Here is a 27676-nt window from a genome sequence, read left to right as displayed (position 1 = left end):
TCATCAAACGTTCTGCAATGTCCAGTCAGCGACCCCCCTCCACTACACCCCTCTTGCTTTCTACAGCCAAGCCAATTCCATCGCCAAGTTCCAATTTACCTGAATGTTCTGCATAAAGGACATTTACTGGTTTGTTAATCAATATCCACTGCCTACCCTTTGTCACCCCCTCAAAATGCCTATCAGGTTTAAAACATATGCTCTGCCCCACACAAAGACTGTTCCCAATAACCACACAGCAAGGAACAGACATTAATAAGATCAAAAATAGAAAGAGTGAGAGAAGATTTACTAAGATGTTGCCAAGACTTCAGAATCTGAGTTACAGGGAAAGGTTAGGACTATTCTCTGGAGCATCAGAAAATGAGAGTTTTGATAGGGGTATTTAAAATTATGAAGGGTAAAGACAGAATTCATGCACGCAGGCTTTTTCACTTGAGATTTGGTGAGACAAAAGTGAACTGTTTAAAAGGACCATTCAGGGGAACCTCCACGCTGAGAGTGGTGAGAGTGTGGAACGAGCTGCCACCTGAGGTGGATGAGGCTCAATCTCAACATTTAAATACACATGGATAGGAGGGCTATTATGTTCTATGGAACAGCCCAACCTGCCCATGCTGACTAAGTTGGGATTCTGGGCTGGTTGCCTGCATTTTGCCCATCTCCTTCGAAACGCGATGATCCACCCACCACCCTCTTTGTGAAAATGTTACTTCTCAGGTTCCTGTTAAATCTCCCCACCCACTCACTTTAGAACTACGTCCTCTGGATACTGATTCCGCCCACTCTGGAGAAAAGACTCTCTGCATTCACTTGATCTATTCCTCGTGATTCTGTCCACCTCTCTGAGATTTCCACCCCCACCCCCCACCATCCTCCTGCACCTCAAGGAATAAAGCCCCAGCCTGCGCAACCTCTCCCTGTAGCTGAGGGCCCCGGGTCCAGGCAACATCCTTGCAAACCTCCTCTGCTCCCCATCCAGCTGGTCAGCATCTTTCGTTTAGCACAGTAGCCAAAATGGAGCACAATTCTCCAAATGGGGCCTCACCAACATCTAGTGCAACCTCAGCATGACTCCCAACTTCTGTACTCAGTGTCTCACAGAACACGAGATGCCCACAGTGACAAGCAGAGCTAAAAATCTACCCCAACAACTGCCTAGACTTCCCCTGTTTCATAACCCTTCATTTTCTCAGTTCCATATATCTATCTGATGGTCACTTAAGAGATCCAATTGTACCTTACTTACCTCTTGCAGTCCCACTCTATTTACTCCCAAGAATCTTAACATTATGCCCCTGGTATTGGCTGTTTCAGACATGGGGAAAAGCCTCTGGCCATCCACACGATCAATAACTCTCATCCTCTTGTGCACCTCAATCAGGTCACCCTGATCTTCCATCACTCCAAGGAGACAAAGCCAAGTTCACTCAACCTTGTGACGGAAGATCCCGTCCAGGCACCCTCTCTATCACATCCACATCCTTCCATCCAACTTCGCACCCATCCTTCCATCCAACTTCGCACCCATCCTTCCATCCAACTTCGCACCCATCCTTCCATCCAACTTCGCACCCATCCTTCCATCCAACTTCGCACCCATCCTTCCATCCAACTTCGCACCCATCCTTCCATCCAACTTCGCACCCATCCTTCCATCCAACTTCGCACCCATCCTTCCATCCAACTTCGCACCCATCCTTCCATCCAACTTCGCACCCATCCTTCCATCCAACTTCGCACCCATCCTTCCATCCAACTTCGCACCCATCCTTCCATCCAACTTCGCACCCATCCTTCCATCCAACTTCGCACCCATCCTTCCTGCCGTGACATGACTAGAACTGGACACACTATTCGAAGTGAGGTCTAACTAAGGTCTTGTATAGCTGACACAATTCTTAATAGCACTTGAACTCTACCCACAGTTAATGAAGGTCAACACACCATACACCATCCAAACAACACTATCAACCTGAGCAGCAGCTTAAATATCCGATGAATACAGTTCCCCCATACCACTCATTTCTTCCATACTGCCCAAATTTGGCCAAAAATGAACCACTTCACACATTTCTGGGTTAAACTCAGGCCAGCTCTGCATCCTATCAATGTGTCTCTGGCAACCTCCCAGACTATCCACATCACCAACCCCTACCACACTGACACGCCTGTCCGTGGCGTCGTGCACTGCCTCCCCTCTCCTCTCCCCTCCCCTCCCCTCAGCTTCTTTCCTCTCTACCCTTCATCCTGTTTCCACCTCCCACCCGCTAGCCACTGCTCCTCCCCTCCCCCTCTGTGTCCAACTCCTAAATGTTAACCGGTGCTCCTCCCCTCCCCCTCTGTGTCCATCTCCTACCTGTTAACCGGTGCTCCTCCCCTCCCCCTCTGTGTCCACCTCCTACCTGTTAGCCGGGGCTCCTCCACTCCCCCCTGTGCCCACCTCCTACCTGGTAGCTGGTGCTCCTCCCCTCCCCCTTCTGAGTCCACTCCAACCTGTTAGCTGGTGCTCCTCCCCCCGTCTGTGTCCACCTCCTACCCGTTAGCCAGTGCTCCTCCGCTCCCTCTCTGTGTCAACCTCCTACCTGTTAGCCGGTGCTCCTCCCCTCCCCACTCTGTCCACCTCCCACCTGTTAGCCAGTGCTCCTCCCCTCCCCCTTCTGAGTCCCCTCCTACCTGTTAGCTGGTGCTCCTTCCCTCTCCCTGTGTCCACCTCCTACCTGTTAGCCATGGCTCCTCCACTCCCCCCCCGTCTGTCCACCTCCTACCCATTAGGCGATGCTCCTCCCCCCCTCTGTTTCCACCTCCTACCCATTAGCCGGTGCACCTCCCTCCCCTCTGTGTCCACCTCCTACCCGTTAGCCGGTGCTCTTCCCTCCCCATATGTGTCCACCTCCTACCTGTTAGCCAGTGCTCCTCCCCTCCCGTTTCCACCTCCTACCTGTTAGCCGTGGCTCCACCGCTCCACCCCTCTGTCCACCTCCTATCCATTAGGCGATGCTCCTCCCCCCTCTGTGTCCACGACCTACCCATTAGCCAGTGCTCCTCCCCTCCCCTCTAAGTCCACCTCCAACCTGTTAGCTGGTGCTCCTTCCCTCCCCCCTGTATCCACCTCCTACCTGTTAGCCGTGGCTCCTCCACTCCCCCCCGTCTGTCCACCTCCTACCCATTAGGCGATGCTCCTCCCCCCTCTGTGTCCACCTCCTACCCATTAGCCGGAGCACCTCCCTCCCCTCTGTGTCCACCTCCTACCCATTAGCCGGTGCTCTTCCCTCCCCATTGTGTCCACCTCCTACCTGTTTGCCAATGCTCCTACCCTCCCCATATGTGTCCACCTCCTACCTGTTAGCCAGTGCTCCACCCCTCCCCACTGTGTTCACCTCCTACCTGTTAGCCACTGCTCCTTCCCTCCACCATGTCCACTCCTACCTGTTAGCCAGTGCTTTTCCCCTCCCCCGTGTCCACCTCTTACCTGTTAGCCGAATCTCCTCCTCTCCCCCTGTGTCCTCCTCCTACCTGTTAGCCACTCCACCTCCCCTCCCACTGTGTCCACCTCCTACCTGTTAGCCAGTTCTCCTCCCCTCCCGCTATGTGTCCACCTCCTATCTGTTAGCCAGTGCTCCTCCCCTCACCTTCTGTGCACCTCCTACCTGTTAGCCGTGGCTTCTCCGCTCCAGCCCTCTGTCCACCTCCTACCCATTAGGCGATGCTCCTCCCCCCCTGTTTCCACTATCTACCCATTAGCCAGTGCTCCTCCCTTCCCCTCTACGTCCACCTCCAACCTGTTACAATAGACAATAGGAGCTGGAGTAGGCCCTTCGGCCCGTCGAGCCAGCACCGCCATTTTACAGATCATGGCTGATCACTACCATCAGTACCCTTTCCAGCCTTATCCCCATAACCCTCAACTCCTTTGCCTCCTCCCCCCCCGTATCCACCTCCTACCTGTTAGCCACTGCTCCTCCCCTCCCCGTGTCCATCTCTTACCTGTTAGCCAGTGTTCCACCCCTCCCCTCTGTGTCCACCTCCTACCTGTTAGCCAGTGCTCCTCCGCTCCCCGTGTCTACTTCGTGTTAGCCAGTGTTCCTCCCCCTCTGTCCACCTCCTACCTGTTAGCCAGTGCTCCTCCCCTCCCCCTCCGTCCACCTCCTACCCATTAGGCGATGCTCCACCCCCCCTCTGTGTCCACTTCCTACCCATTAGCCAGTGCTCCTCCCCTCTATGTCCACCTCCTACCTGTTAGCCACTGCTACTCCCTCCCCCATGTCCATCTTTTACCTGTTAGCCAGTGCTCCTCCCCTCCACTCTGTGTCCACCTCCTACCTTTTAGCCAGTTCTCCTCTCCTCCACCTATGTGTCCATCTCCTACCAGTTAACCAGTGCTCCTCCACCCCCTCTGTGTCTACTTCCTGTTAGCCAGTGTTCCTCCCCCTCTGTCCACCTGCTACCTGTTAGCCAGTGCTCTTCCCCTCCCCTCCCCCTCTGTGTCCACCTCCGAACTGTTAGCCGGTGCTCCTCCCGTCCCCTGTTTGCACCTCCGAACTGTTAGCCGGTGCTCATCCCCTCTCCCTCTGTGTCCACCTCCTACCTGTTAGGCGATAGTCCTCCCCCTCTCTGTGTCCACTTCCTACCCATTAGCCAGTGCTCCTCCCCTCCCATCTATGTCCACCTCCTACCTGTTAGTTGGTGCTCCTCTGCTCCCTCTCTGTGTCCACCTCCTACCTGTTAGCCGGTGCTCCTCCCCTCCCCACTCTGTCCACCTGCTACCTTTTAGCCAGTGCACCTCCCCTCCCCTCCCCCCTGTGTTCACCTCATACCTGTTAGCCAGTGCTCCTCCCCTCCCCCTTTGTGTCCACTTCCTGTTAGCCAGTGCTCCTCCCCTCCCGCTCTGTGTCCATTTCCTACCTGTTAGCCAGTGCTCCTCCCTCCTCCTCTGTGTCCACCTCCTAACTGTTAGCCGGTGCTCCTCCCCTCCCCTGTTTGCACCTCCTACCTGTTAGCCGGTGCTCATCCCCTCCCCCTCTGTCCACCTCCTACATGTTAGTCACTGCTCCTCCCCTCCCCCTCTGTGTCTATTTCCTGTTAGCCAGTGCTCCTCCCCCTCTGTGGCTGGCTACCTGTTAGCCAGTGCTCCTCCCCTCCCCCTCTGTGTCCACCTCCTACCTGTTAGCCACTGCTCCTCCCCTCCCACTGTGTCCACCTCCTACCCGTTAGCCAGTTCTCCTACCCTCCCCCTCTGTGTCCACCTGCTATCTGTTACACTCCCCCTCTGTTCACCTCCTACTTGTTAGCTGGTGCTCCTCCCCTTCCCCCTGTGTCCACCTCTTTCCTGTTTGCTCATGCTCCTCCCCTCCCTCTGTGTGCCCACCTCATATCTGTTAGCCGGTGCTCCTCCTCTCCCCCTCTGTGACCTCCTCCTACCTGTTAGCCAGTGTTCCTCCCCTCCCCCTCTGTCCACCTCCTACCAGTTAGCCATTGCTCCTCCCCTCCCACTGTGTCCACCTCCTACCTGTTAGCCAGTGCTCCTCCCCTCCCCCTTTGTGTCCACTTCCTGTTAGCCAGTGCTCCTCCCCTCCCGCTCTGTGTCCATTTCCTACCTGTTAGCCAGTGCTCCTCCCTCCTCCCCCCTCCCCCCATATCCACCTCCTAACTGTAAGCCAGTGCTCTCCCCCTCTGTGTCCACCTGCTATCTGTTAGCCGGTGCTCCTCCCCACCCCCTCTGTCCACCTCTTACCTATTAGCCGGTGCTCCTCCCCTCCCGCTATGTGTCCTCCTCCTACTTGTTAGCTGGTGCTCCTCCCCTCCTCCCTGTATCCACCTCTTTCCTGATGCTCCTCCCCTCCCTCTCTGTGTGTCCACCTCATATCTGTTAGCCGGTGCTCCTCCTCTCCCCCTCTGTGTCCTCCTCCTACCTGTTAGCCAGTGGTCCTCCCCTCGGCCCTCCCTCCATTCAGACATCTCCCTGATTTTCCGAACTCCTGATCAAGGCTCAGGCCTGATGCCGCCTACCTTTTGCTTCCTCTGGCCGCTGGGTGACCTGCAGAGTTTCTCTTTCACGTCTGTGTTCTGCATTCAACCCCTGCATCTGCAAACTCTCTTGGTTACATCCAGCCTCTTAGTGTTTGCTCTTGGCAACAGTTGGTTCAGTAAGGTGGCCTGTTAGATATAAACAAGTTAAATTAAAAAGAACAGCTGAATAAATATTATTAATTAGTTTCAATTAATCCATTTTCTTTTCCCGTTTTGCTTTCTTGCCTTTAGTATAAAGGTAGTTTCGATTGTGCTTGCCCTAGTGAAAGAGCAGAAGTGGGGAGAGTGGCAGTACCCTTCACCACAAGGTCAGCCTTGCAGGGTCATTACATCTTTACGTGGAGAATTGGGTTCAGATCTGGTCACCCCATTTCAGGAAGGATGTGGAAGCTGTGGAGAGGGTGCAGAGGAGATTTACCAGGCTGCTGCCTGAATTGGGGAATGTCTTTGGAGGCAAGGTTGGCAGGGCTGGGACTATTCTCTTTGGAGTATAGAAGGATGGGAGAGGAGGTCTGCAAGATTATGAGAGATGTAAAGAGGGTGGACGCTCAGTGCCTGTTTCCCCGGGATAAGAGTAGCAAACACCAGAGGACATTTGTACAAAGTGAGGGGAGGAAAGTTTAGAGGAAATGTTTGGAATATATTAGTTTACACAGAGAGTGGTGGATGACTGGAATGTATTGCTGGGGAGAGGGGGTGGAGACTGGTACAATAGGGATAATTAGAAGACTCTGAGACAGGCACATGAATGAAAGAAAAATAAAGGGTTTTGGGTGTGGGGTAGGGAAGGTTTAGTTTGTTGAGTAGGTTCCCATTGGTTGACACAACAACATGTGCTGTAATGTTGTATATGCATGTTGGATATGTGCCCTTGGAAGTGAATGGGTGGTGCAGTAACCCCTTCTGTCTTGCAGCTGAAGGCAGAGGTGGTCGCGGAGGTAGCTACAGCAAGGAGAAAGCAGCATCATTCCTCCATGCAGTATTATTGTGCCTTAAACGCTCTGCAGCACAGGAAACGGGCGGCAATGCTGGATCCGTTACTGGGTTTCACGCAGGGTCAGGTGAGTGAATCACTGAATACGTGGCGTCCCTGCTGAGTCTCTGGAAGGGGGTGGATGGAACCAGATAGCTGGTATTGGCAGCAGTTTCCATGTTCTCACACAGGATCCAGATCAGCATGTTGAACTATCAACTTCTAAATTTGCTATCTCACATCTTCTCAAATGTTGGGCCTCATTCTAAGGCCCATGTGCTGAACCCTCAGAGATTATTACCCAAACTGTGAGAAAACACATTGTTGATGCTGACGATACATTTGTAATAACTGTCTCTGGGGGAGGGGTGGGGGTGTGTGGGAAAAACTCTGATTTTCAGTGACATGCACACTCCTGTGTTTAGGAAGATTTTAAATGTTACTTATTTTCTTGAAAGCTGCTGGCTGCCACACCGATGTATTGGAAGCCGTCTGGTAGTTGTAACTGTACTTCATGAGATGCAGATATTAAAATACGTATCAGAGGAATGGCACATTAAATCGTTGCAAATCTTTAACCAATCCAAGTGACTCAAGAAAACATGACAAATTGAAATGTAACCGTTTTGGTAAAAAAGATTCCTATTTGTGAAAGATCAACCAATTAGCTGTGTGAATGAGCTTGAACAAACTGTCATCTGCTGTTGTAATTCCCTTCCCCATTCCCATGCAGACGGGGCTGTCTGCAGACATCCATCACCAGGCTGAGGTGAACTTAAAGAAACACACATGCATCACCAATGCCTGAAGAGGGCGCACAAAATCAGTGAACCAGTGCGGACTTGAAAGGCCAACATGGCCTGTTTCCACTCCGTAAATGGTTATATGGTTATATCGTTCCTGACCTTTCTTAAACCCAACGCCTAACTCTGTGTAACCCCCATTCCCATCTGGTCCCACCGTTTCCATCTCTACCTTTTCTTGTTCTCACTTTTCTCTCTATTCACCCCTCCCCCCACCACCCTCATGGTAAATCTTTTCCTTCAACGTGCCTCCACATCAAGGTTACTAACAGCACAAGCAGACAAAGCCATGTTTTTCTAGACCACAATGCATACACATACCCAGCACCTAGTAATCACATATATACATTTTAAAAAATTTACATCAATAAACAGATCCCTCTCCTCCCTCCTCTCTCCCCCCTCTGTGTGGGATTGGAACCTTCAGGCAGTGTGCTAACTACTCAGCCTTTCCTCAGCTCTTCCCACTTCTTTTTCTTTCCCCCTTGAATCGCCCCTTCTTACTTCAGCCTTGATGAAGGGATTTGACCTGAAATGTTGTCGGCCGTTTACCCACTGACCCCTGTGATCACTGCCTGCTCCATTGAAGTGGTCTAGATTGTGGATTATGATTCTAAAACAGCCATTATTGCCCCTTCATCGTGGGGATGCAGCATTGAAAGATATTCCTTTGACGTGTGTCCTCAGCGGTGACAATGAAGTCCAGCCAAATGCTCAACTGAGAGAAAGTGACACTATTTCGTGCGATTCAGCTTCATTCAATACAAACCAGCTCGTGTATCCCTTCTCTCCACTCTCCCTCATTGTGAACGTCACCTTTGGCCCCATCCTGGAGCCTGCTTGAAGCCACAGAGATGCCTATCTGGGATTATCCCTGACATTCACTGTTACTCTACCTGACTCCACCCTTCCCTGCTGAACCTCACTGCCCTGACATGATAGTGGTACACTGTTACTGAGAGGGGCCCTGCACTGCCTGCCCATTCCCTTTCGTGTCATCAGCCAGCTGCCCAAAGCCTGCACCTTAGATGTGACCACATCACTATAGCCATTATCTGCATTCCCCTTAGTTCCCAGTTGTTCATCCATCTCCAGTCCAATTCCTTGACACGATTAGAAAGGAACTGGTGTAGTCACCAGGACACCAGAAGTCTCTCAGCTATCCCACGGCCAACAGGAGGGGGATATCTCTGCAATGACTAACCCACTCTCCCACAGCCTCTTGTTCTTAATCTCTCTCCCCCTCACCAATTCATTCCTCTCCCTCTCCACCTCTCACTCCCTCTCTCTTCCTTTCTCCATTTTGCTCTTTCCCTCTCCCACTCGCTCCTTCCCCCTCCCTCTTCCCTCTCACTCTCCTCCTCTAACTCTCACTCTCTCCATCTCCCCTTTCCCCTCTCCCTTCTCTCCTCTCTCTCTTCCATCTCACTCCCACTCTCCCCTCTCCCTCTTTCCATCTCACTTCCACACACTTTCACTATCACCTTCTCCCTCTCATACTTGCACTCCCATTCACCCTCTGATTCAGTTACTTGCCCATCTCTCATTCTCTCGCTCCCTCACACTCACTCTCTCCAGCAGATGTGGCGTTCTTGCCACTGGTTTGGAATTTAATCTGGAGGCAGGTTTAGTAGGTGGTTTGACCCAGGCTGTGAGAAGAGGGAGTAAAGCCCCACATCAGAGGGAGGTGTGTGTTGCTGGTTGTGTGATTGGATTAGAAGGTGGCTGTTTGGCTGCAGCAGAGATGATGAGGGCCTTAATGAATGTAGGCCCTGGCTCTGCCATATCCTGGTTGGAGCTCACTCCTGTCTCTTGTCTGTTTTAGATCAACTTTTTCAAGATGGGAGTGGAGATGTTCTCGAAGAAACTGAACGATCTTCTGTCTTCTGCTGCAAACGTGGTTCAAAGGTGATCCACATTCTCTCTGTTCACTGCATGTGTAGTGATGGGTAGATTTTATATCCCAAGGCTTTATCTTTAGGAGATTTCCCCCTTCCATTTTTCCATTTAATATGCTGAGTTCACATGTACCTTGACCACTGTTATCTCATACCTGTAACTCGATATTAATTCTTTATTATTAATACCATAGGTATTTTGCATATGTTAAAACCATAAAAAAGTTGCAGCCGCGAGCCCTGCAATTGGCAAAGTAATCCTGCAGGGTAAGAGCCCTTCTTTTAGGCTTTTGTTTTCTCTGTCACTGCTCTCTGGAGAACACTCCTGTTTTCTCCAGCCTCTAATTGACTGAAGTGTGTCACCCTTGATGCTGCAACAGAGTATTTAGAGGTGTTTTAGGAAGGATTATTAGAGTAGGTTGCATACAAACATTTTAAAACACAGAATATTTGCAGGACTTTTGCAGAGTGCTTTTTGCAAAAAGAGCATCAAAGTTGCAGCATACAGCTTGCCTGGGAGAGCATGTGATTTTTGCAGGCAGACAGAACAGTTTTGCTCTCAGAGAGGGAGGGTGTGAAACAGAGAGAAAGGAGACAGAAATCAGTTCCAGAAGGACAAAGCTGGCAAACCTTTGGAAGACTGCCTGGTCAAAGGAGAAGACTGGATATCTGAAAGGTGATCAGAAAGAAGAAGGATCATCTGGAGAACCCTGAAGGGGGCAAGGTTTGTCAGCAAGACTGATTAAACAGAAATCAGGTGCTGATGTCTTGGAACAAAAGGAATCTCTCTCTGAAAAGCAGCAAGAACCCTCCTGAGTGGTAATCATTTGCCTGTTAAGCACCAAAGACTGGTGAACTTTGTCAATGTTAACTTCTGTGCATAGTACAAGAATTGCCTGCAACCATTGAGATTGGATTGTGAACCAAAGAACTTTTCTAATCGTAAATATACATTACACACACCTGTGCTTAGTGTTAGAGGGGGGATTAAGTAGGTTAGGTAGGTTAAGTAAGTAGGTTAAGTAATAAGTTAAAGTTAAATTCTGTTTTGTTCAAATATAATTAAAAACTGTAGCGGCTACTACAACACACCACTGAACTCGATGGGGGTTTCAATTGAACTATTTATTTGAATTTTGCGCTCACCCCTTTAAGGCCAACGGGAGTTCTGCCCCACGCAGCGGTGATATAATCACGTTGCCCGGGGCGCGAGCTGTGGCCTAAGCCACAAGGCAAGAGCAAGCCCCGACGGTGCCATCTTCTGCAGCTGCCCCATGAGCGCGGCGGTACAAGCAGGGCCGGTTCGCTCACAGAGATGTGTGCTACCACACAACTCCCCTCTCCCCACCCCCCACCAGAACTGGCTTACATATCCCGCCACTTTGGCGGCCGACCCCTCTGTTTAGATTGGGCCGTCTGCAAGGGTTGGTCTAATAAGTCCACATGTGCCAGTTTTAGTCAGTCGACCATGAATAGTTCTTCCCTGTCCCCAATGTTCAGAGTGAAAGTGTTTCCTGATTGGTGGAGGACCTTGTAAGGGCCCTTGTACGTGCATTGCAGGGGGGCCGAGTGCGGGACACGCCAGACGAACACGAACTCCGCTGAGGCCAGCTCTTTGGGGATGTTCGCTGGGTGTTTGCCGTGATGGGGGTGCCAACAAGGCGAGTCTGTTGCGGAGGTCTGCAAGCAGGGTTGAGGTCTCCCCTCCGGATTCTGCAACCACTCCAAAAAACTCCCCTGGTAGCGACAGCGGTGCACTGTAAACGGGTTCCACAGATGAAGCCTGGAGGTCCTCTTTCAGAGCTGTTCAAATGCCAAGCAGAACCCACGGCAGTTCATCTATCCAGTTGAGTCCTTTTAGCTGCGCCATGAGAGCCGCCTTGAGGTGCCGATGGAAGTGCTCTACGAGTCCATTCGCTTAGGGATGATAGGGCATGGTGTGATGGAGCTTGATCCCCAAGTAGTTTGCCAGATGCGCCCAGAGGGCGGAGGTGAACTAGGTGCCCCTGACGCTGGTTATGTAGGGTGGAACGCTGAACCGGCCGACCTAGTTAGCGAGCAGGGCTCTGGCACAGGGCTTGGCGCGTGTCCCTGTGGGGGATGGGTTCCTGCCACCTCATCGTCCAGTCAACCACGGTCAGGAGGTAGCGGGCATCCCTAGATACTGGTAGGGAGCCACTATGTCGATGTGGATATGGTCAAACCTCCTGGCTGGTAGGTCGAAGTGCTGTATCATGGCACTGAACTTTGGAGGCTTGGCAATGTGTGCAGTTCCTCGCCATCTGGGCCACATGTTTCTTCAATCCATGCCAGACGAAACATTCCGCCACCATGTGCACCGATGTCTTGACTGAAGGGTGAGCCAGGTCGTAAATTGTCCGGAACACCTCATGCCTTCACTGTGGGAGGTTGCGGTGAGCTGGTCGAGACATTGCACAGGACCATGTCATGGCTGCTTGGCAGCTTCAGGTTCGAAAGGCCTGCGTCTCTTCATCCTCCTTCTGGGCCTGAGCTAATTGGGTATAGTTCAGGCCGGGGGACAAGTTTTGGATGATAGGTCTGGAAAGCGCATCAGCAATATTTGCCCTTACCCGCCTGGTGTCGGAGTCGGATGTCGGTGGTGAACTCTGAGATGTAGGAAAGGTGTTGCTGCTGGTGCGCTGACCAGAGATCCTTCGCCATGGCGAGGGCTTGAGCGAGCGGCTTATGGTCCATGAAGGTGGTGAATGATCTGCCCTCCAGGAAGTAGAGGAAGTGCCTGATCGAGAGGTACAAGGTCAGGAACTCCTTGTCGAACACACTGTACTTCAGCTTGGGTGGTCAGAGGTGCTGGCTGAAGAACACCGGGGGGGGGCACCACTGCCCGTTGACCTCTTGCTCCAGGATGCCGCCGATGGCCATGGAGGACGCGTCCACCGAGAGTCCTGCGTGGCCATCGGGCCATAGGTGAGCCAGTAGGGTGGTGCTCGCAAGGGCAGCCTTGGTCTGTCAAAGACTTTCAGCCTCTTCCGACCACTTGAGTGTCTTTTGTTTAGTGGAGATCAGGACAAACAGTGGGCGCATTATGCGTGTGGCCCCTGGGATGAAGCGGTGGTAGAAGTTAACCATCTCGGTGAACTCCTGCAGGCCTTTGAGGGTGTCTGGCCTGGGGAACTGTTGTATGGCCTTGACCTTGTCTTGCGACGGTGCTGCCCCATCCGCAGTAATAGTAGGGCCCAGGAACTGTAGCTACTGTTTCCCGAACTGACATTTGGCCATGTTGATGGTGAGGCCGAATTCAGCCAGGCGGGCGAACAGTGTGCAGTGGTGGGGTGTCATGTTATCATGTGATTGTGACTGGCAATGAGGATGTCTTCGAGATAGATGAACTTGAAGTCCGAGTCTCTGCCCACTGCGTCCGTGAGCCACTGGGAGGTTTGGGCTGCATTCTTCAGGCCAAAGGGCATCTGCAGGAATTCAAAAAGGCCGAACGGGGTGATGACGGCAGCTTTGCCAATGTCATCCAGGTGAACGGGGATCTGGTGGTAGCCCCTCACCACGTCGACCATGGAGAAAACTTTGGCGCCGTGTAAGTTGGTCGTGAAGTCCTGAATGTGGGGGATGTGGTATAGGTCAGGCGTGGTTGCATCGTTGAGGTGACAGTAGTCCCCACAGAGGCGCCAACCCCCGAAGTCCTTGGGGACCATGTGCAGGGGGGAGGCCCAGGATCTGTCTGACCTGCGGATGATGCCAAGCTTCTGGAGGCAGGGGAACTCCTCTTTCACTAATTGCAGCTTCTCTGGTGACAGTCATCTGGCTTTGGCATGGAGTGGAGGGCCCTGTGTGGCGATGTGGTGGCGGACGCCATGCTGAGGTATGATGGCAGTGAACTGTGGTCGTAAGATGGCAGAGCACTCATCTAGGATGTGGGAGTACTCGTTCCTGGGCGTGCAGACTGTTGTTATCCCTGGGCTGTGCGTGCTGGACGGCTCGAGTCGGAAGGTCTGGAAGGTATGGGTGGCAACGAGCCTCTTGCCCTTCAAGTCGACCAGCAGGCTGTGTGCTCTGAGGAAGTAGGCTCTCAACAGCGCAGTTCTCACAGTGACTAGTAGGAACTTCCAGCGGTATTTATCCTGCCCGAGGTGTAATTGAACAGTCTGTGTGCCGAAGGTCTTTATGTCGGTGCCGCTCGCTGCCCGCAGGGTTGGGTCTCGTGCTGGATTCAAGGGCAACTCTGCTCCGGTGTCCACCAGGAAACGCCGTCTGTTGGTCTTGACTACCACGTGTGTGAGGCTGTTTGTGTGGCCAGCTGTCGCAGCCATCAGTGGCGGCTGGCCCAGTCATTTCCCTGGTATGAGTAGGATTGGTGGCATTTGTGAGCTTGGGCTCCTCAACGTTGGTGATAGAAGCACCAAGTTGACTGTCTGGGGGCAGGGTGTGGTCGACTGGGTGCAGGGCGGGTGACCTGGTTCATGGTGGCCTCGTTCTCTCGCTTCGTCCGCCACAGCACGTCAGTGCGGGCTGCGACCTTTCTAGGGTCTGAGAAGTCCTCGTCCACTAGCAGGAGCTGGATGTCTTCTGGTATTTGTTCAAGGAAGGCTTGCTCAAACATCAGGCAGGGTTTGTGACCTTCTGCCAGTGTGAGCATCTCATCCATTAAGGCAGACAGGGCACTGTCCCCCAGGCCATTGAGGTGCATTAGCCTGGCCGCGTGCTGCTGACGGGAGAGACCAAAGATGCCGAGGAGGAAGGCTTTGAGGGCGACATACTTGCCCGTTTCCTCATCGAGGACACTCAGCACATGGTAAAACATGGTGGAGTCTGAGGTGATCTGCCTCAGATGAAACTGCGCCTCTGCCTGCCCAAACCAAAGTGGGGTGGGGTTTGAATCCAGATAACTTCTGGGCTCTGCGGGGTCACCAATGTAGCAGCTGCTACAACACCGAAAACACCACTGAACTCGGTGGGGTTTCCAGTAGAACTGCTTATTTGAATTTCACGCGTGCCCCTTTAAGGCCAACGGGAGTTCCACTCCGTGCGACGGTGATGTCATCACGTGGCCCGGTATGCGAGCTGTGGCCTAAGCCATGAGGCAAGAGCAAGCCCCGACGGTGCCATCTTCTGCAGCTGCCTCGCCAGCACGGCAGTACAAATTGGACCAGTTCGCTCACAGAGATGTGCGCCACCACAAAACGACTTTTGTTTTGTAACCCTGTGTTGTGGTGCATATTTATTGCTGCTGGTTTTGGGGGTGCTCAGGACTCTGTAACAATGTGTTGACAGATCTCTCTCTGCACCGGAAGGGCATGATGCATTACTCCACTTGGAGCCCAGCAGTGAGGGAAACATTAACCGCTTCCTTGACACAATCCAGCAGGGAAAGGGGAAAGGCTGCTGTCACATTAAATAGGTTTGTTTTATGCATAGGATCCAAGGACAGTTAGATGAGGAGGCTGAAGCCATGCGACTGACCCAGCAGGAGTTGTTGCTGGCGAGTGACAGCACTTACCTGCCTGACAACAACACTGGAGCCTCCAAAAAGGCAAACAGGAGCCTCCTTCAGAAAGCTGGCTATCTGAATATTCGAAGGTGAGGCCCTTACACTTTATTCTCTTGCATTGATCATTTTGTGGGGATGATTGTGGTGGGGTTAGCTTTTCTGAGCTCACAGTTCTTTTTTAACTTTAATGGCATAGCACAATAAAGGGCCCTTCCAGCCCATGCAATCTGTGCTACCTAATTACGTTCAGTTACCAACCCCAGATGTTTTGGAGGGTGGGAGGAAACCAGAGGACCTGGAGAAAACCAGCACTGGTCACGTGAGAATGAAACTCCTTACGACAGCAGCCGATTGTCTGCGGGTTTAGTCAGTGCCAATGAAGGGTCTAGGAAGAGTGTCCATGGATTTTTGATGCAGAATTAATTCATTCCAGGAAATACAAAGACAATGTGAAAGGTCTTGTCTCTGAAGGACAGACCTTGCCCAAATGAGGCTGCAGTTTTATGGAGATGCTGGAATCTGGAGCAGAACACCATTGGCTGGAGTTGAACATGGGCCAGAGGGGATTGGTGACCCAGGGGGAGGTGAAGGATAACAGACAGATGGGGAAGCGGAGGAAGGCGTTGGCAGGTGCCAGACACAGTGAGAGAGAGCTGCTGGGCTTGGAAAGGGCGATCAGTTCAGAATGAAGCTACCGGGACAGGTTCCGACAATGATGGAGACTGAGAGAGGAGAGGAGGGGGACAGATTAGACTTGAAGGAACAGAGATTGTGGGTGGGCTAGTGAAAATGGCTCAGGAGGGAAGGAGTTGAGAATGGGTGGGTATTGGCGGGGTTGGGGGAAAGGGGATGGGGTGGGAGGGGAAAAGACGCTGGTTGTTCAGTCTTTGGTTCTGATCTCCAGTAGATATTTCCAGGTTCCGTGTTGCTGCGGTGTCGAGGCCTGGAGTTGATGCCATGTACATCCCAGTCAACAAACAGGGTCCACCTTCTCTCCTCTCACACTTCCCCAACACCGCCCCACCCCCTCGCCTCGCACCCCATCCTCGTCACCCTTCTCCATCCCCCACCCCTCACCCTGTCCCCCCATACCTTCCCATCCCTCAAACATCCCACTCACCCCTCCCCATCCCCTCACCCTGACACACGACCTCATCACTGTCCCCCCCACCCCTCCTCATCCCTTCACCCCACCCTGTCCCCCTCACCCATCCCCAATCCCACAACCCCTCACCTTGTCCCCCTCACCCCTCCCTGGGGACGTGGTGGGGACTGGCTGGGGATGTAGGGGATGGGGTGGGGTCAGTGATGGAGACGGCGGTGGGGAAGGTGTCAGGGACCTGACGCGGTTGTTGGAGGGGAAGGGGTGTGGTTGGTGGTGGGAATGGGGTTGGATTGGTGGTGGGGTTGCTGTGGGGTTAACCTATTGGTAAAGCTTGGCATGGTATCGGGAACATGTTACATGGACCCTACTTGCTCAGGTGGTCAAACAAACCCCCCCCCCCTCCTATTGTGGTGGGAGGCGATGGGTCAGAATTGAGGTGGTTCCCGAGCTCTTTGTGCTTTGTGTGTGTGTTTTGGGTGTGATTTGGTGAGGCTGATTCTGCCTGTTCCTCTCATCAGTAAAACTGGTCTGGTGTCCACATCCTGGGACAGACTGTACTTCTTCACCCAAGGAGGAAATCTGATGAGCCAACCTCGAGGGGCAGTCGCTGGGGGCCTCATCCTGGACCTGGACAACTGCTCTGTCATGGCGGTCGACTGCGAAGACAGGCGCTACTGTTTCCAGATCACTCCACCCGCAGGAAAAATGTACGTCTCCCCACCATCCCCTTCAGTAATTGAACGGAGGACTCACTCGTTCCCATGTTCATTCGACAGATTGAGTGTTCTTTAATAAGAATTCCCAACTCTCGTTATTGAGTTTATGGCATGCTGTTTCCTCGCACGACCGAGTTGTGATGTTTGGCTACAAACTGAAAGGTTCACCCTTGTTTCAGATGCGAAAATCCAGGGAATTTTCATGACAAAATGTGGCTGGGTTTTCCAGGACTGCATTAACCCACCCCTCACTAAATTACTCCGGGACCACACGAGCCACCCTCACTAAATTACTCCCGGACGGCACTAACCTCCCCTCACTAAATTACTCCCGGACTGCACTAACCTCTCCTCACTAAATTACTCCCGGACTGCACTAACCTCTCCTCACTAAATTACTCCCGGACTACACTAACCCACCACTCACTAAATTATTCCCGGACTGCACGAAACTCCCCTCACTAAATTACTCTGGGACATCACTAACCTCCCCTCACTAAATTACTCCGGGACCGCACTAACCTCCCCTCATTAAATTACTCCGGGTCCGCACTAACCTCCCCTCACTAAATTACTCCGAGTCCGCACTAACCTCCCCTCACTAAATTACTCCGTCCGCACTAACCACCCCTCATTAAATTACACCGGGTCCGCACTAACCTCCCCTCATTAAATTACTCCGGGTCCGCCCTAACCTCCCCTCATTAAACTACTCCGGGTCTGCACTAACCTCCCCTCATTAAATTACTCTGGGTCCGCACTAACCTCCCCTCTCTAAATTACTCCGGGTCCGCACTAACCTCCCCTCATCATATTACTCCGGGTCCGCACTAACCTCTCCTCACTAAATTACTCCGGGTCCGCACTAACCTCCCCTCACTAAATTACTCCGGGACCAACACAGGTCCTACTTTTCTGTTAAATCACCACATTTCTTTCTCTTTCCCAGCGTCTGCTATGAGAGTGTTTTGTTTTGAAAAGTCCCTGTGTGGCTGCAGCAAAGAAGAATTTTGGTTCATCAAATCATTTATGTGTTTGACAATATGCTTCATTAACTTAAAGCAAACCTCACCTTCCTGGGGCAACCAGGCAAATGATATTTTATAACTAGAAAAAGCAGGTTAATAGGGTCTGAAATCTGCTGATAATTGGACTGCGCTTGAGTATTTATGGTTATGTTTTAGGAACATTATTCTACAAGCAGAAGGCAAGCAGGAATATGAAGAGGTACCATATTAAATTATATTAATTCATGTTACTTTTGGCTAATTTCTTGATTATCACATTACCTAATTCTGCTGTTTTATTCATTTCTTTCATAGTGGATTTGCACAATCAATAATATATCCAGACAAATCTATCTCACTGACAATCCAGAGGTAACTCGTTTTGTTGGCTTCATGCTGCTGTATTTTGGTTTATAATATCACTGGGTTAACAAGCAAATACCTTTACATGTTAGGCCATTGCAATTCGGCTGAACCAGACCGCAGTGCAAGCAGTCACACCCATGTCCACATTCCAGAAGAAGCACGAAATTTTTCGTCCAAAGCGGTAAGAGGGTTAATTCACTTACAACGATTAGTGCACAGCATCTTTCAAAGGACAACACGAGCTTGATTGCGCAGACTATTGTCGGGAGTTTACTGAAAGTGGAACAAAGCCAGGACTATGGACCTGTGGATGTCTTGGGTTGTACCAGCTTCAGAAGATTGAACTCACCAGTGCATCAGACTGAGCTCACTGTGGGTAGGGTTCACGGCAGAGGCCGGTCTTGCTGGGATTCCCCACCAGCAATGTCTAGATTTGCCCATTGTTTCTTATTCCCCACCAAACTCTTCTCCTTCCACTGTCACACTACCTCATCAGGAAAGATCCACCTGGATAGCAGTTGTCCCCTCAGGCAGACATGGCATGGGTTCAGGAAAGGCAGGCTGTGTCCAACTACTTTAGAGGGGTCCTTGGATGAATGCAGGGAAGAGAGGGGCACAGGTGGATTGGTGTACTTGGATTTCCAGAAGGAATTCAGTAAGGTCGTGTACTATCCATGAGATAAGTATGCCTGGAGTTGGGGTGATGGATTAGCATGGATAGCAGGTTGGTTAACCAATAGAAGGCAGAGAGTTGGGATATCGAGGGGTTTCTCTGGTCAACCAGTGGTGAGCATCGTGCTGCAGGGATCAGTGCTGGGCCCACGGCAGTTCACGATGTACATTAGTGTTTGGAAGAGGGGACACAGGGTCATGTATCTCAGTTTACTGATGACACAAAACTTGTTCAGAGGAGTGAAGAGACTGCAGAGAGATTTAGATAGGTTAAGTGAGCAGGCAAAAGGGGCCAACAGATGGAGTACAACGTGAGGCCATCCACTTAGGAAGGAAAATAGTCAATCTGATTCTTACTTAAATGGTGAAAGATTGGAGCGAGCTGTTGTGCAGAGGGACTTGGGTGAACTTATTCATGAATTGCAAACAGTTGGTCATCAGGAAGTCAATTGGGATGTTGTCCTTCTTTCTTGAAGCATTGGATTTAGAGCAGGGAAGTTCCGCTGTAACTGGGTGTAATTCCAGTATCTTTCCATGAGGGAGCACTGTGGAGATTCACCTGGTTAATTCCAGAGATGAGGGGGTCAGCTGATGAGGAGAGATTGAGTCACAGTACTCACTGGAGTTTAGAAGGGGAGGGGGGGATCATTCAGAGATGTTTAAAATGATTAAAGACTGTTTCAACTGCGAGGTGAGACTGCTACCCATCTTGCAAGGCATCACATCCTGTTCTCTTACCCACTCCCTGCTCATTGACATTGTCTCTGACGTGTTTAACCAAATTCTCCCCAGTTTACCTCTAGATTCGGCCCTGCAAGGAAGACACCTATTGCACCCCAGCCTCAGATTTAATCCCTTTACATGCTATCATTTCATCTCTTCCCTCAGTCTTTCAACTTCTCCTTCCACCTTTTGAACATTCCTTGGAAACCTTGTTGACCAGGAAACTGGTGGAGGCTCCTCTATGTGTGATATGACCCTTTGTCCAGAGGGCGCGTCAGGATATCTTGACTGCTGTACGGATGGGAGCGCATGCCACTGGTATATTGTCTTCATGGAGGGTTAATTCTAGAATCGTGTGCTCATGGGGACATGGTTTGGAAAGCTGAAATTAGAGAATGTTAGGCCTTCTCCCCACTCATTGGGGACAGAGTGAAATGGTACATTCTCCATCTACTGTAGGGTTAGCAGAGTATCCACTTGGAGGTGGAGACAGTGGGGCACTGGTATGGCCGTGTTAGACCTTCCAAACAAGCTTGTTTTGTCTGTTAGTTCTTATCGTGTATTCGGAGAGAAGGTGGCGGATCTTTAGGGGATTGGGTGATTGGGATGGAATTGTCACTAGTGGGGTGGCATGTAGCAGTTAGAGCACCAAGGACCCGCATTTGAATCTGCCACAGTGTGTTTTCCCATGTTCGAAAAATGTACAGGCTGCTCGGTTGTAATTGGGGGGCACAGGTTTCATGGGCCAGAGTTGGCTTCTACCAAGTTGTACATGAATTTAGATTTAGTGGGGGAGGAGTGGTGGTGGCAGCAGTGAGTACCATTGATACATGCCTGCTGCTCATGGACAGGGGGCTGCAGCCCCTCCGGCTATTGGGATCATTACATTGACAGCTGCTTACTGCTGCCTCCGACCATCTTCACTTAATGTGTTGGAGGCTTTTGGCTCTAGGGCAAGAATGATCTCTGGATTGTAATGCAACAACATGTGTTCTTTTGTGCTGGCTGTTCAATGGGCATCATAGAGATGGGAGTGAAGATGCAGAGGCTGCAAGGAGCAAGAACATTTTGACTGACATCCAGGAACCAGCAGATCCACTCATCATTCCTGGAACTCCAATTCGGTTTGATCTGTGTCTAGCGGATGAAGAGGGCGAAGAGGATCAGTCTGACAGCAGGTACGTGTCAGCAGGAAGAAAACCATTAGAGGCAGCTTCTTACTCTACAGAATTATGAGGGGTCCAGAAGCAGATTTTTCCCACAGGTTGGGCGAGACAAAATCTACAGGACATGGGTTAAAGGTGAAAGTTTAAAGGGAACACAAGGGGGGAACTTCTTAACACAGAATCAGAATCAGGATTTATTGTCTTGAAATTCAGTGATCATAGTGCAAACATTCATATTATAACCATCTTATACATAACTGTCAAAAATAAAATAATAACAATAGGGGACGAAAAGTGAGGCACTGTCTGCGGTTCATTGATTATTCAGGAATCTGATGGCAGCAGGGTAGAAGCCATCTTTGTGTCACTGAGTGCTCGTCTTCAAGCTCCTGTACCTTTACCCTGATGGTAACAGATTGAAGAGGGCATGGCCATAGTGGTGGTGGTCTTTGAGGATAGAGGCTGCTTTTTTAAGACACCGCCTCATGTAGATGTCCTCGATGGAGTGAAGTCTGGTGCCTGTGATGTCGCAGGCCTAGTTAACAACCCTCTGGAGTTTATTCTTGTTCTGAGAGTTGGTTCCTCCATCCCAGGCAGTAATCGAGCCTGCCAGAAGGCATGGTACATCTGTCGAAGTTTACGAGAGTCTTCGTTGACATACTGAATCGCCTCAGACATCTCACAAAGTATATCTGCTGACGAGCCTTCTTTGTGATTGCATCAACATCCAGGACAGATCCTCGGAGATGTTGACACCCAGGAATTTGAAGTTTTAGACTCTCTCCACTACTGAGCCCACGATGAGGACTGGGTCATGTTCCCCTGACTTCCCCCTGACGTTCACAATCATCTCCTTGGTTTTGCTAATATTGTTATCATTGTACCATTCAACGAGCTGATCTGTCTCCCTCCTGTACGCTTCTTCATTGCTGTTTGTGATTCTGTCGACAACCGTGGTGTCATTGGCAAACTTATAAATAGTATTGGAATTGTGTCTGGCCACACAGCCATGGGTGTATAATGAGTCGAGCAGTGGGCTAAGCACACATCCTTGGGGTGGGCCTGCGATGATAACCAGTGAGAAGGAGACATTGTCTCCAATTCGTACTGACTGTGATCTTCTAATGAGAAAGTCAAGGATCCAATTGCAGGGTGGATGCAGAGGCCTAGAGTTTGTAGCTTCTTGACCAGCACTGAGGGAATAATGGTGTTGAAGGCTGAGCTGTAGTTGATGAAGAACAGTCGTATGGATGAGTTGCTGTTTTCGAGGTGATCCAGAGCTGAGTGGAGAGCCAGCGATATTGCATCTGCTGTGGAACGATTGTGATGATAGGTGAATTGGATCTGGTCCAGATCTTTTCTTATGTACATCTTAATTCTGGCCTTAACCAGGCTCTCAAAGCATTTCATCACAGAAGAAACTAATGGTAGTGGTGGGGGTGTGGAACGAGCTGCCAGCTGAAATGGTGAATGTGGCTCAGTCTTCAAGTTCAAGTTTGTTATTATCATCTGACTGTATATATAAAACCTGACAAAATATAACTTCTTTGGACTATAGTATGAACGCACGCACAGACACGCGCACACACACACACCCAGGGACACACACAGACACACGCTGTTCATCAATTTTGATGTTTAAGAGAAATTTGGGAAGGTATGTGAATGGGAGGGGTAAGGATGGTAGAACAATAGGTCATCGCAGACTAGATGGGCTGAATGGCCCTTTGTGCCGTAGTGCTCTGTGGAAATGTGTCAGTGTGATTTGATTGGTTAACATCTTTCAGATGTACAGATCCATTTGGAGAATCAGACCCGGACAAAGAAGGTGGTTTCGAGGGTAAGAAACCTTTTAGATGAATGGGTTATTCAGTTTGTAACTGGAATTAATTAAACTTAAGATGAAAGCAGAACATTGATAATTAGGGGTGTGTGGGTAGGTGTGTGTGTGCGTGTGTATGGGTTGGTGTGAGTGTGTGTGTATATGTGAATGTGTGTAGGAGTGTGTGTGTGAGTGAGTGTGTTTAGAGTTTGTGTGAATGTGAGTGTCTGAGGGTGTGTGTAGGTGTGTGAGTGTGTAGTAGGCACCAACCAACCAATCTGGTTGAAGTGTGAAAAGTCATGGGCCCATTTATGTCGTCCAAGCTCATCCCATTCCACTCCCTTGGAACAGAACAGAAAGACCCCAGATGCAGGAATCTCAAACAAGCAGAGAATTAATGGACAATCCCTGCATCTATGGGAAGCCACTATCAAAATGAGATAAAAGGGGTGATGGCTTGTAGATAAAGTGGGGGGGGGGGGAAGAGCTGTGATGAGGAACAGGATAGGTGGGATTGGTAGAAAGAGGGAGGGACCATTGGGAGAGGAGGGGAGGAAAGGGGAGAGAGAGAGAGGAAAAAATGGCAGGAGTAGGAGTGGGACGCCTGGTTACTAAAATTGCAAAACTCCAGGTTTAAGGCTGTGCGGATGTAATTGGTCCTGATGAAGGTTTTTGGTTCAAAATGTCGACCATCCGTTTTCTCCCACTGAATTCCTTCAGCAGATGGTTTCCTACTCCAGATTCACCATTGACAAGCTCAATATTACAGAACATGTAATATTAGATGAAATCACTGTCTGCCTGCCAAAGGCAGACAAAGCGTTGCCGTTAGTGTCACCCGCTGCCCCCTCACAGTTCAACACAGTCACTGAGTGTCTGTGAATTTGCCTCTAGTGCACCTGCAGCCTCTGTGTCAGTAACCCGTGCTCCCCGGTCAAACTTTCGACAGGATTAGGAAGCCCTCGGCGCCCTTCTGCCTTCAGCACCCTCTCGAATCCTGGCTCTGATACCTGGTTTCCATGAGCCATCCTCCAGCAGCACGCAGCCCGCGTGGGACCCCCTACCACATTGCATGCAGTCTGTGTGGATTCCCAGCCGCTGAGCCCCCCACTCATCTGGCGCCGTGATCTCTATCCCATTTCTGGTGCCCTGCGCTGGCCGCTGCTCCCTGGAGTCCGCAACCCCTCTTGGCCGCTCATATACTCAAGTACATTGTAGAAATATACCAAAATTCTTACTTGCTGCAGCCAAGCAGGGACATAAAGTGCACCAAGTACCACATAAGGATTTGAAAAAATCTTCACAGAGCAAGAAAGAAAAGTGATGTTTCAGTAAAATGAAAATTTAAATGTAGACACACAGCACGGTGATAGGCCCTTTTGGCCCATATGTCTGCACCACCCAATTAACGTTTCGAACAGTGGGAGGGAACCGGAGCCCCCAGAAGAAACCAACACTGACACGGGGAGAACGTGCACACTCCTTACAGACAGCACAGGATGCAAACTCCGGTCCTGTTCACTGGCGCTGAAACAGCGTTGTACCAACCGTGCCATCCCTACACTATCCATGCCGCCCTCATTTATCCCATTTAGACATACATTGCGGTTACAGGCCCCTCCAGCCCACATGCCTGTACTGCCCAATCACACGCAAATAACCTACAACCCCCGTACATTTCGAACGGTGGGAGGAAACCAGAGAATCCAGAGAAAACCCACTCAGGTCACGGGAAGAATATACAAACCCCCTACAGACAGTGCCAGATGTGAACCTGAATCGATGGTGGTGTAACAGCAATGTGCTAAACAGTACATTATCGGTGGAGAGGGGAGTGGGGACGGGGGCTGGGTGGTGTGGGGCGTGGGAACGGGGTCTGGGTGGTGAGGGGAGTGGGTCTGGGTAGTGATGGGAGTGCGGACGGAGTCTGGGTGGTGAGGGATCTGGGTAATGAGGGGAGTGCGGATGGAGTCTGGGTGGTGAGGGGACTGGGACTGGACAACTTGGGGAGTGTGAAGACTGGGGTCTGGACAATGCTCCACGCCCTTCCTGTCAGGAGAAGATTGATGGGTCCAGGTTTCTTTTTCACTGTTATCTGACTCCTGATTGAAATCCAAAATGTAATGTGCTGCTGCCTTTTCTCCTCCCAACTGATCTCTCTGTAACCTCCGTCTTCCATGTACTATGTATGAGATATCTACTGCTCTGCTCGCAAATCAACTTCTATTACTGAATTTTGGTACATGTGACAATGAACTTGAAATCTAAAAGAAATGTAAAACATGCAAAAAATACGATCCCAAGAGCAAAATGTGCTGAGAGCTGTCCAGAACGAGACCTTGGATTGGCGTAGCAGAACTGAGACGTCCAGCCACTGGCTCGGCCGAGGGCTTCCATTGGCTGCACATTGTAGTCGAGCAATTCTGGCTGATTACATGGGTCAGAAAGCTTCAGTGCAGTGGGGATTGTAGAGGGGTCAGTGAGATTCTATTGCAATCCACTTCTTTGGTTGGAGGTCCACACTCCTGCCTGAGCAGTGACGTGGATCCATTCTAATTTTCCTATCGTAGCAACAGGTCTGCGGCAGATGCCACCTTATTGGCTCTACATAAAGCCCTGGAACATCTGGACAGCAAAGATGCAAATATCAGGATGCTCTTTATTGACAACAGTTCAGAATTTAACACCATCATCCCCTCAAAACTGATCAGCAAACTCTTGGTCCTGGGAGTTAACACCCCATTAGATCATGGATTTCCTCACCTCCAGACCATAATCAATGAAGATTGGTAAGAATTTCTCCTCAACAATCTCTATCAGTACTGGAGCACCACAGGGCTGAGTTCTTAGCCCCTGCTCTACTCACTTAACATGTATAACTGTGCAGCTCGATACGACAATAACACCATCTGCAAATCCATGGTAGTGGGTTGTATAAAGGAAGGGGATGAGCTAGCATACAGGATGGAGATAGAAAACATGGCTGAATGATACAACAACAACCTTGCACTCAATGTCACCAAAACTTAGGAGCTGATTGTTGACTTCAGAAAGGAAAGCCTGAGGTTTACAATCTGGTGATCATTGGGGGATCAGAGGTGGAGAGGGTGAGCAAATTTTAAGTTCTTGGGAGTCACTATCTCAGAGGATCTTTCCTGGACCCAACACATTAATGGCATCATGAAGAAAGCATGTCAGCACCTCTACTTCCTCAGGAGTTTGTGGAGGTGACTGGTTGCATCATGGTCTGGTCTGGGGACACCAATACCTCTGAGGGTAAAGCCTTGCAAAAGGTAGTGGACACAGCCCAGCACATCACAGGCAAAACCCTCCCCAACATCGAGAACATCGACAGGGAAAGCTGCCTTCGGAGGGCAGCAGCAATCATCAAGGATCCACACCCCAACACTGCAATCAGGAAAGGTACAGGATCCAGGTTCAGGAACAGCTGCTCCCCCTCCACCATCAGACTCCTCAACAACAAACTCAATCAAGGACTCTGGCTTTGCACATTTTTGATATTTTTCTCTCTGTTTTGCAGTTCGTTATTTGTTTACATCTGTACGTTACATACAGTTCTTTTGCACCACCACTAAGTGGTAATTCTGCCTCACCCAAATTATGCGATGTCGTGTATGTATTCTGATCATAAATCTGGATTAAATTGTGAAGCTTGAAAGTAAATAATATAAATAATATTTGCAGAAGTGTGACATGGTTGGTGTAGTGGTCAGTGCAATGATTTTACAGCGGCTGCAATTGGGACCGGACGGGGACTTCGAATCCCGTGCTGGCTGTAAGAAGTTTGTACATTCTCCCCGTGTCTGTGTGGGTTTTCTCCAGGGGTTCCAGTTTCCTCCCACCGTTCAAAGCGTACCGGGGGGTAAGTTCATGGGTGTAAATTGGGCAGCATGGACTCGTGGATCAAAATGGCCTGTTATAGTGCTGTATGTCTAAATATATCAGACCTTGATAGCAGCATTCATAAAATTATGGAGGAATAGAGGGACCTTAGGGCACACTTTCATAGATCTCTCAAGGTTGCTGTGCAGATCGATAGGGTGGTTAAGAAGGTTTATGGTTTTATGGTGTGCCCGTCTTCAGTATTCAGTGGATTGAGGTTACGAGCCTTGAGGTCATGTTGCAGCTCTATAAAACTGTGGTGAGACCACGCATGGAATATTGTGTTCAGTTCTAGCTACCTCATTACAGGAAGGATGTGGGAGCTTCAGAGAAGGGCAGAGGATATTTCCCAGGATGTTGCCTAGGTTGAAGAACTTGTCTTATGAAGCAAGGTGGGGCTTTCTCTTTGGAGTGATGAAGGATGGAAGTGACTTAATGGAGTAGATAAAATAATGAGGGGCACACAGATAGATCCAAATTTACGATATTCTGACTTATAATACGATCAGGATCTGAGTTCTGATGTTTCCCCGCACTTGTGATACATGGCACAGTGACGCGACTCTCACAGTGATGGTGATTATGTTCAGCATACGCTGTTTTGAATATTGTAGAAGTTTTCAGTGTCCTCTCCCTGACCGCCTGAGCATCCAAGCTCCCAACCACAGGTCCTCTGTCCAACCATGGTAACGAGCTCGGAGGCATAGTGGCCTGGACGTCGGGAACTCAGATGCGCGGGTGGCCTGAGAGAGGACGCTGAAAATCTTTATTCAAAACAGCGTATGTTTCTACACTTTCATCGCGATGGGGTCTTTTTGTGCAGCTCTTGTTATTTCCACTGTTTATTTTGTCTGATTTTGAATGGTTTTTTTGTGACTTGTTCCGGGAATGCATGATCAGACTGTCGGTATGTTTATTTTGGATCTGTACAGATAGACCCTGACTTGCAATATTTCTGACTTATGATGGAAGTCCTGAAACCGAACCCTATCGGGGTCTACCTGTAGATATGG

The 27676-nt window shown here is 50.3% G+C and overlaps 1 protein-coding gene across 2 annotated transcripts in view; it reads left to right on the top strand.

Moving 5' to 3' along the window:
- appl2 (adaptor protein, phosphotyrosine interaction, PH domain and leucine zipper containing 2) overlaps positions 1–27676 on the top strand; it is a 114235-nt gene that overhangs the window by 70692 nt on the left and 15867 nt on the right. For both annotated transcript variants that reach the window (XM_069909350.1, XM_069909351.1), the window contains 9 exons: positions 6945–7091; positions 9632–9714; positions 15111–15272; positions 16807–16995; positions 18189–18231; positions 18327–18383; positions 18467–18558; positions 20798–20950; positions 22726–22778. In XM_069909350.1, the coding sequence (XP_069765451.1) occupies positions 6945–7091; positions 9632–9714; positions 15111–15272; positions 16807–16995; positions 18189–18231; positions 18327–18383; positions 18467–18558; positions 20798–20950; positions 22726–22778 (979 nt within the window). The remainder of the gene's footprint in view (positions 1–6944; positions 7092–9631; positions 9715–15110; positions 15273–16806; positions 16996–18188; positions 18232–18326; positions 18384–18466; positions 18559–20797; positions 20951–22725; positions 22779–27676) is intronic.

This window comes from Narcine bancroftii, chromosome 13 (assembly GCF_036971445.1).
Source record: "Narcine bancroftii isolate sNarBan1 chromosome 13, sNarBan1.hap1, whole genome shotgun sequence".
Lineage (NCBI taxonomy): Eukaryota > Metazoa > Chordata > Chondrichthyes > Torpediniformes > Narcinidae > Narcine > Narcine bancroftii.
Note: the sequence above shows the minus strand (reverse complement) of the source record. Positions and strands in the feature narration are given on the sequence as shown.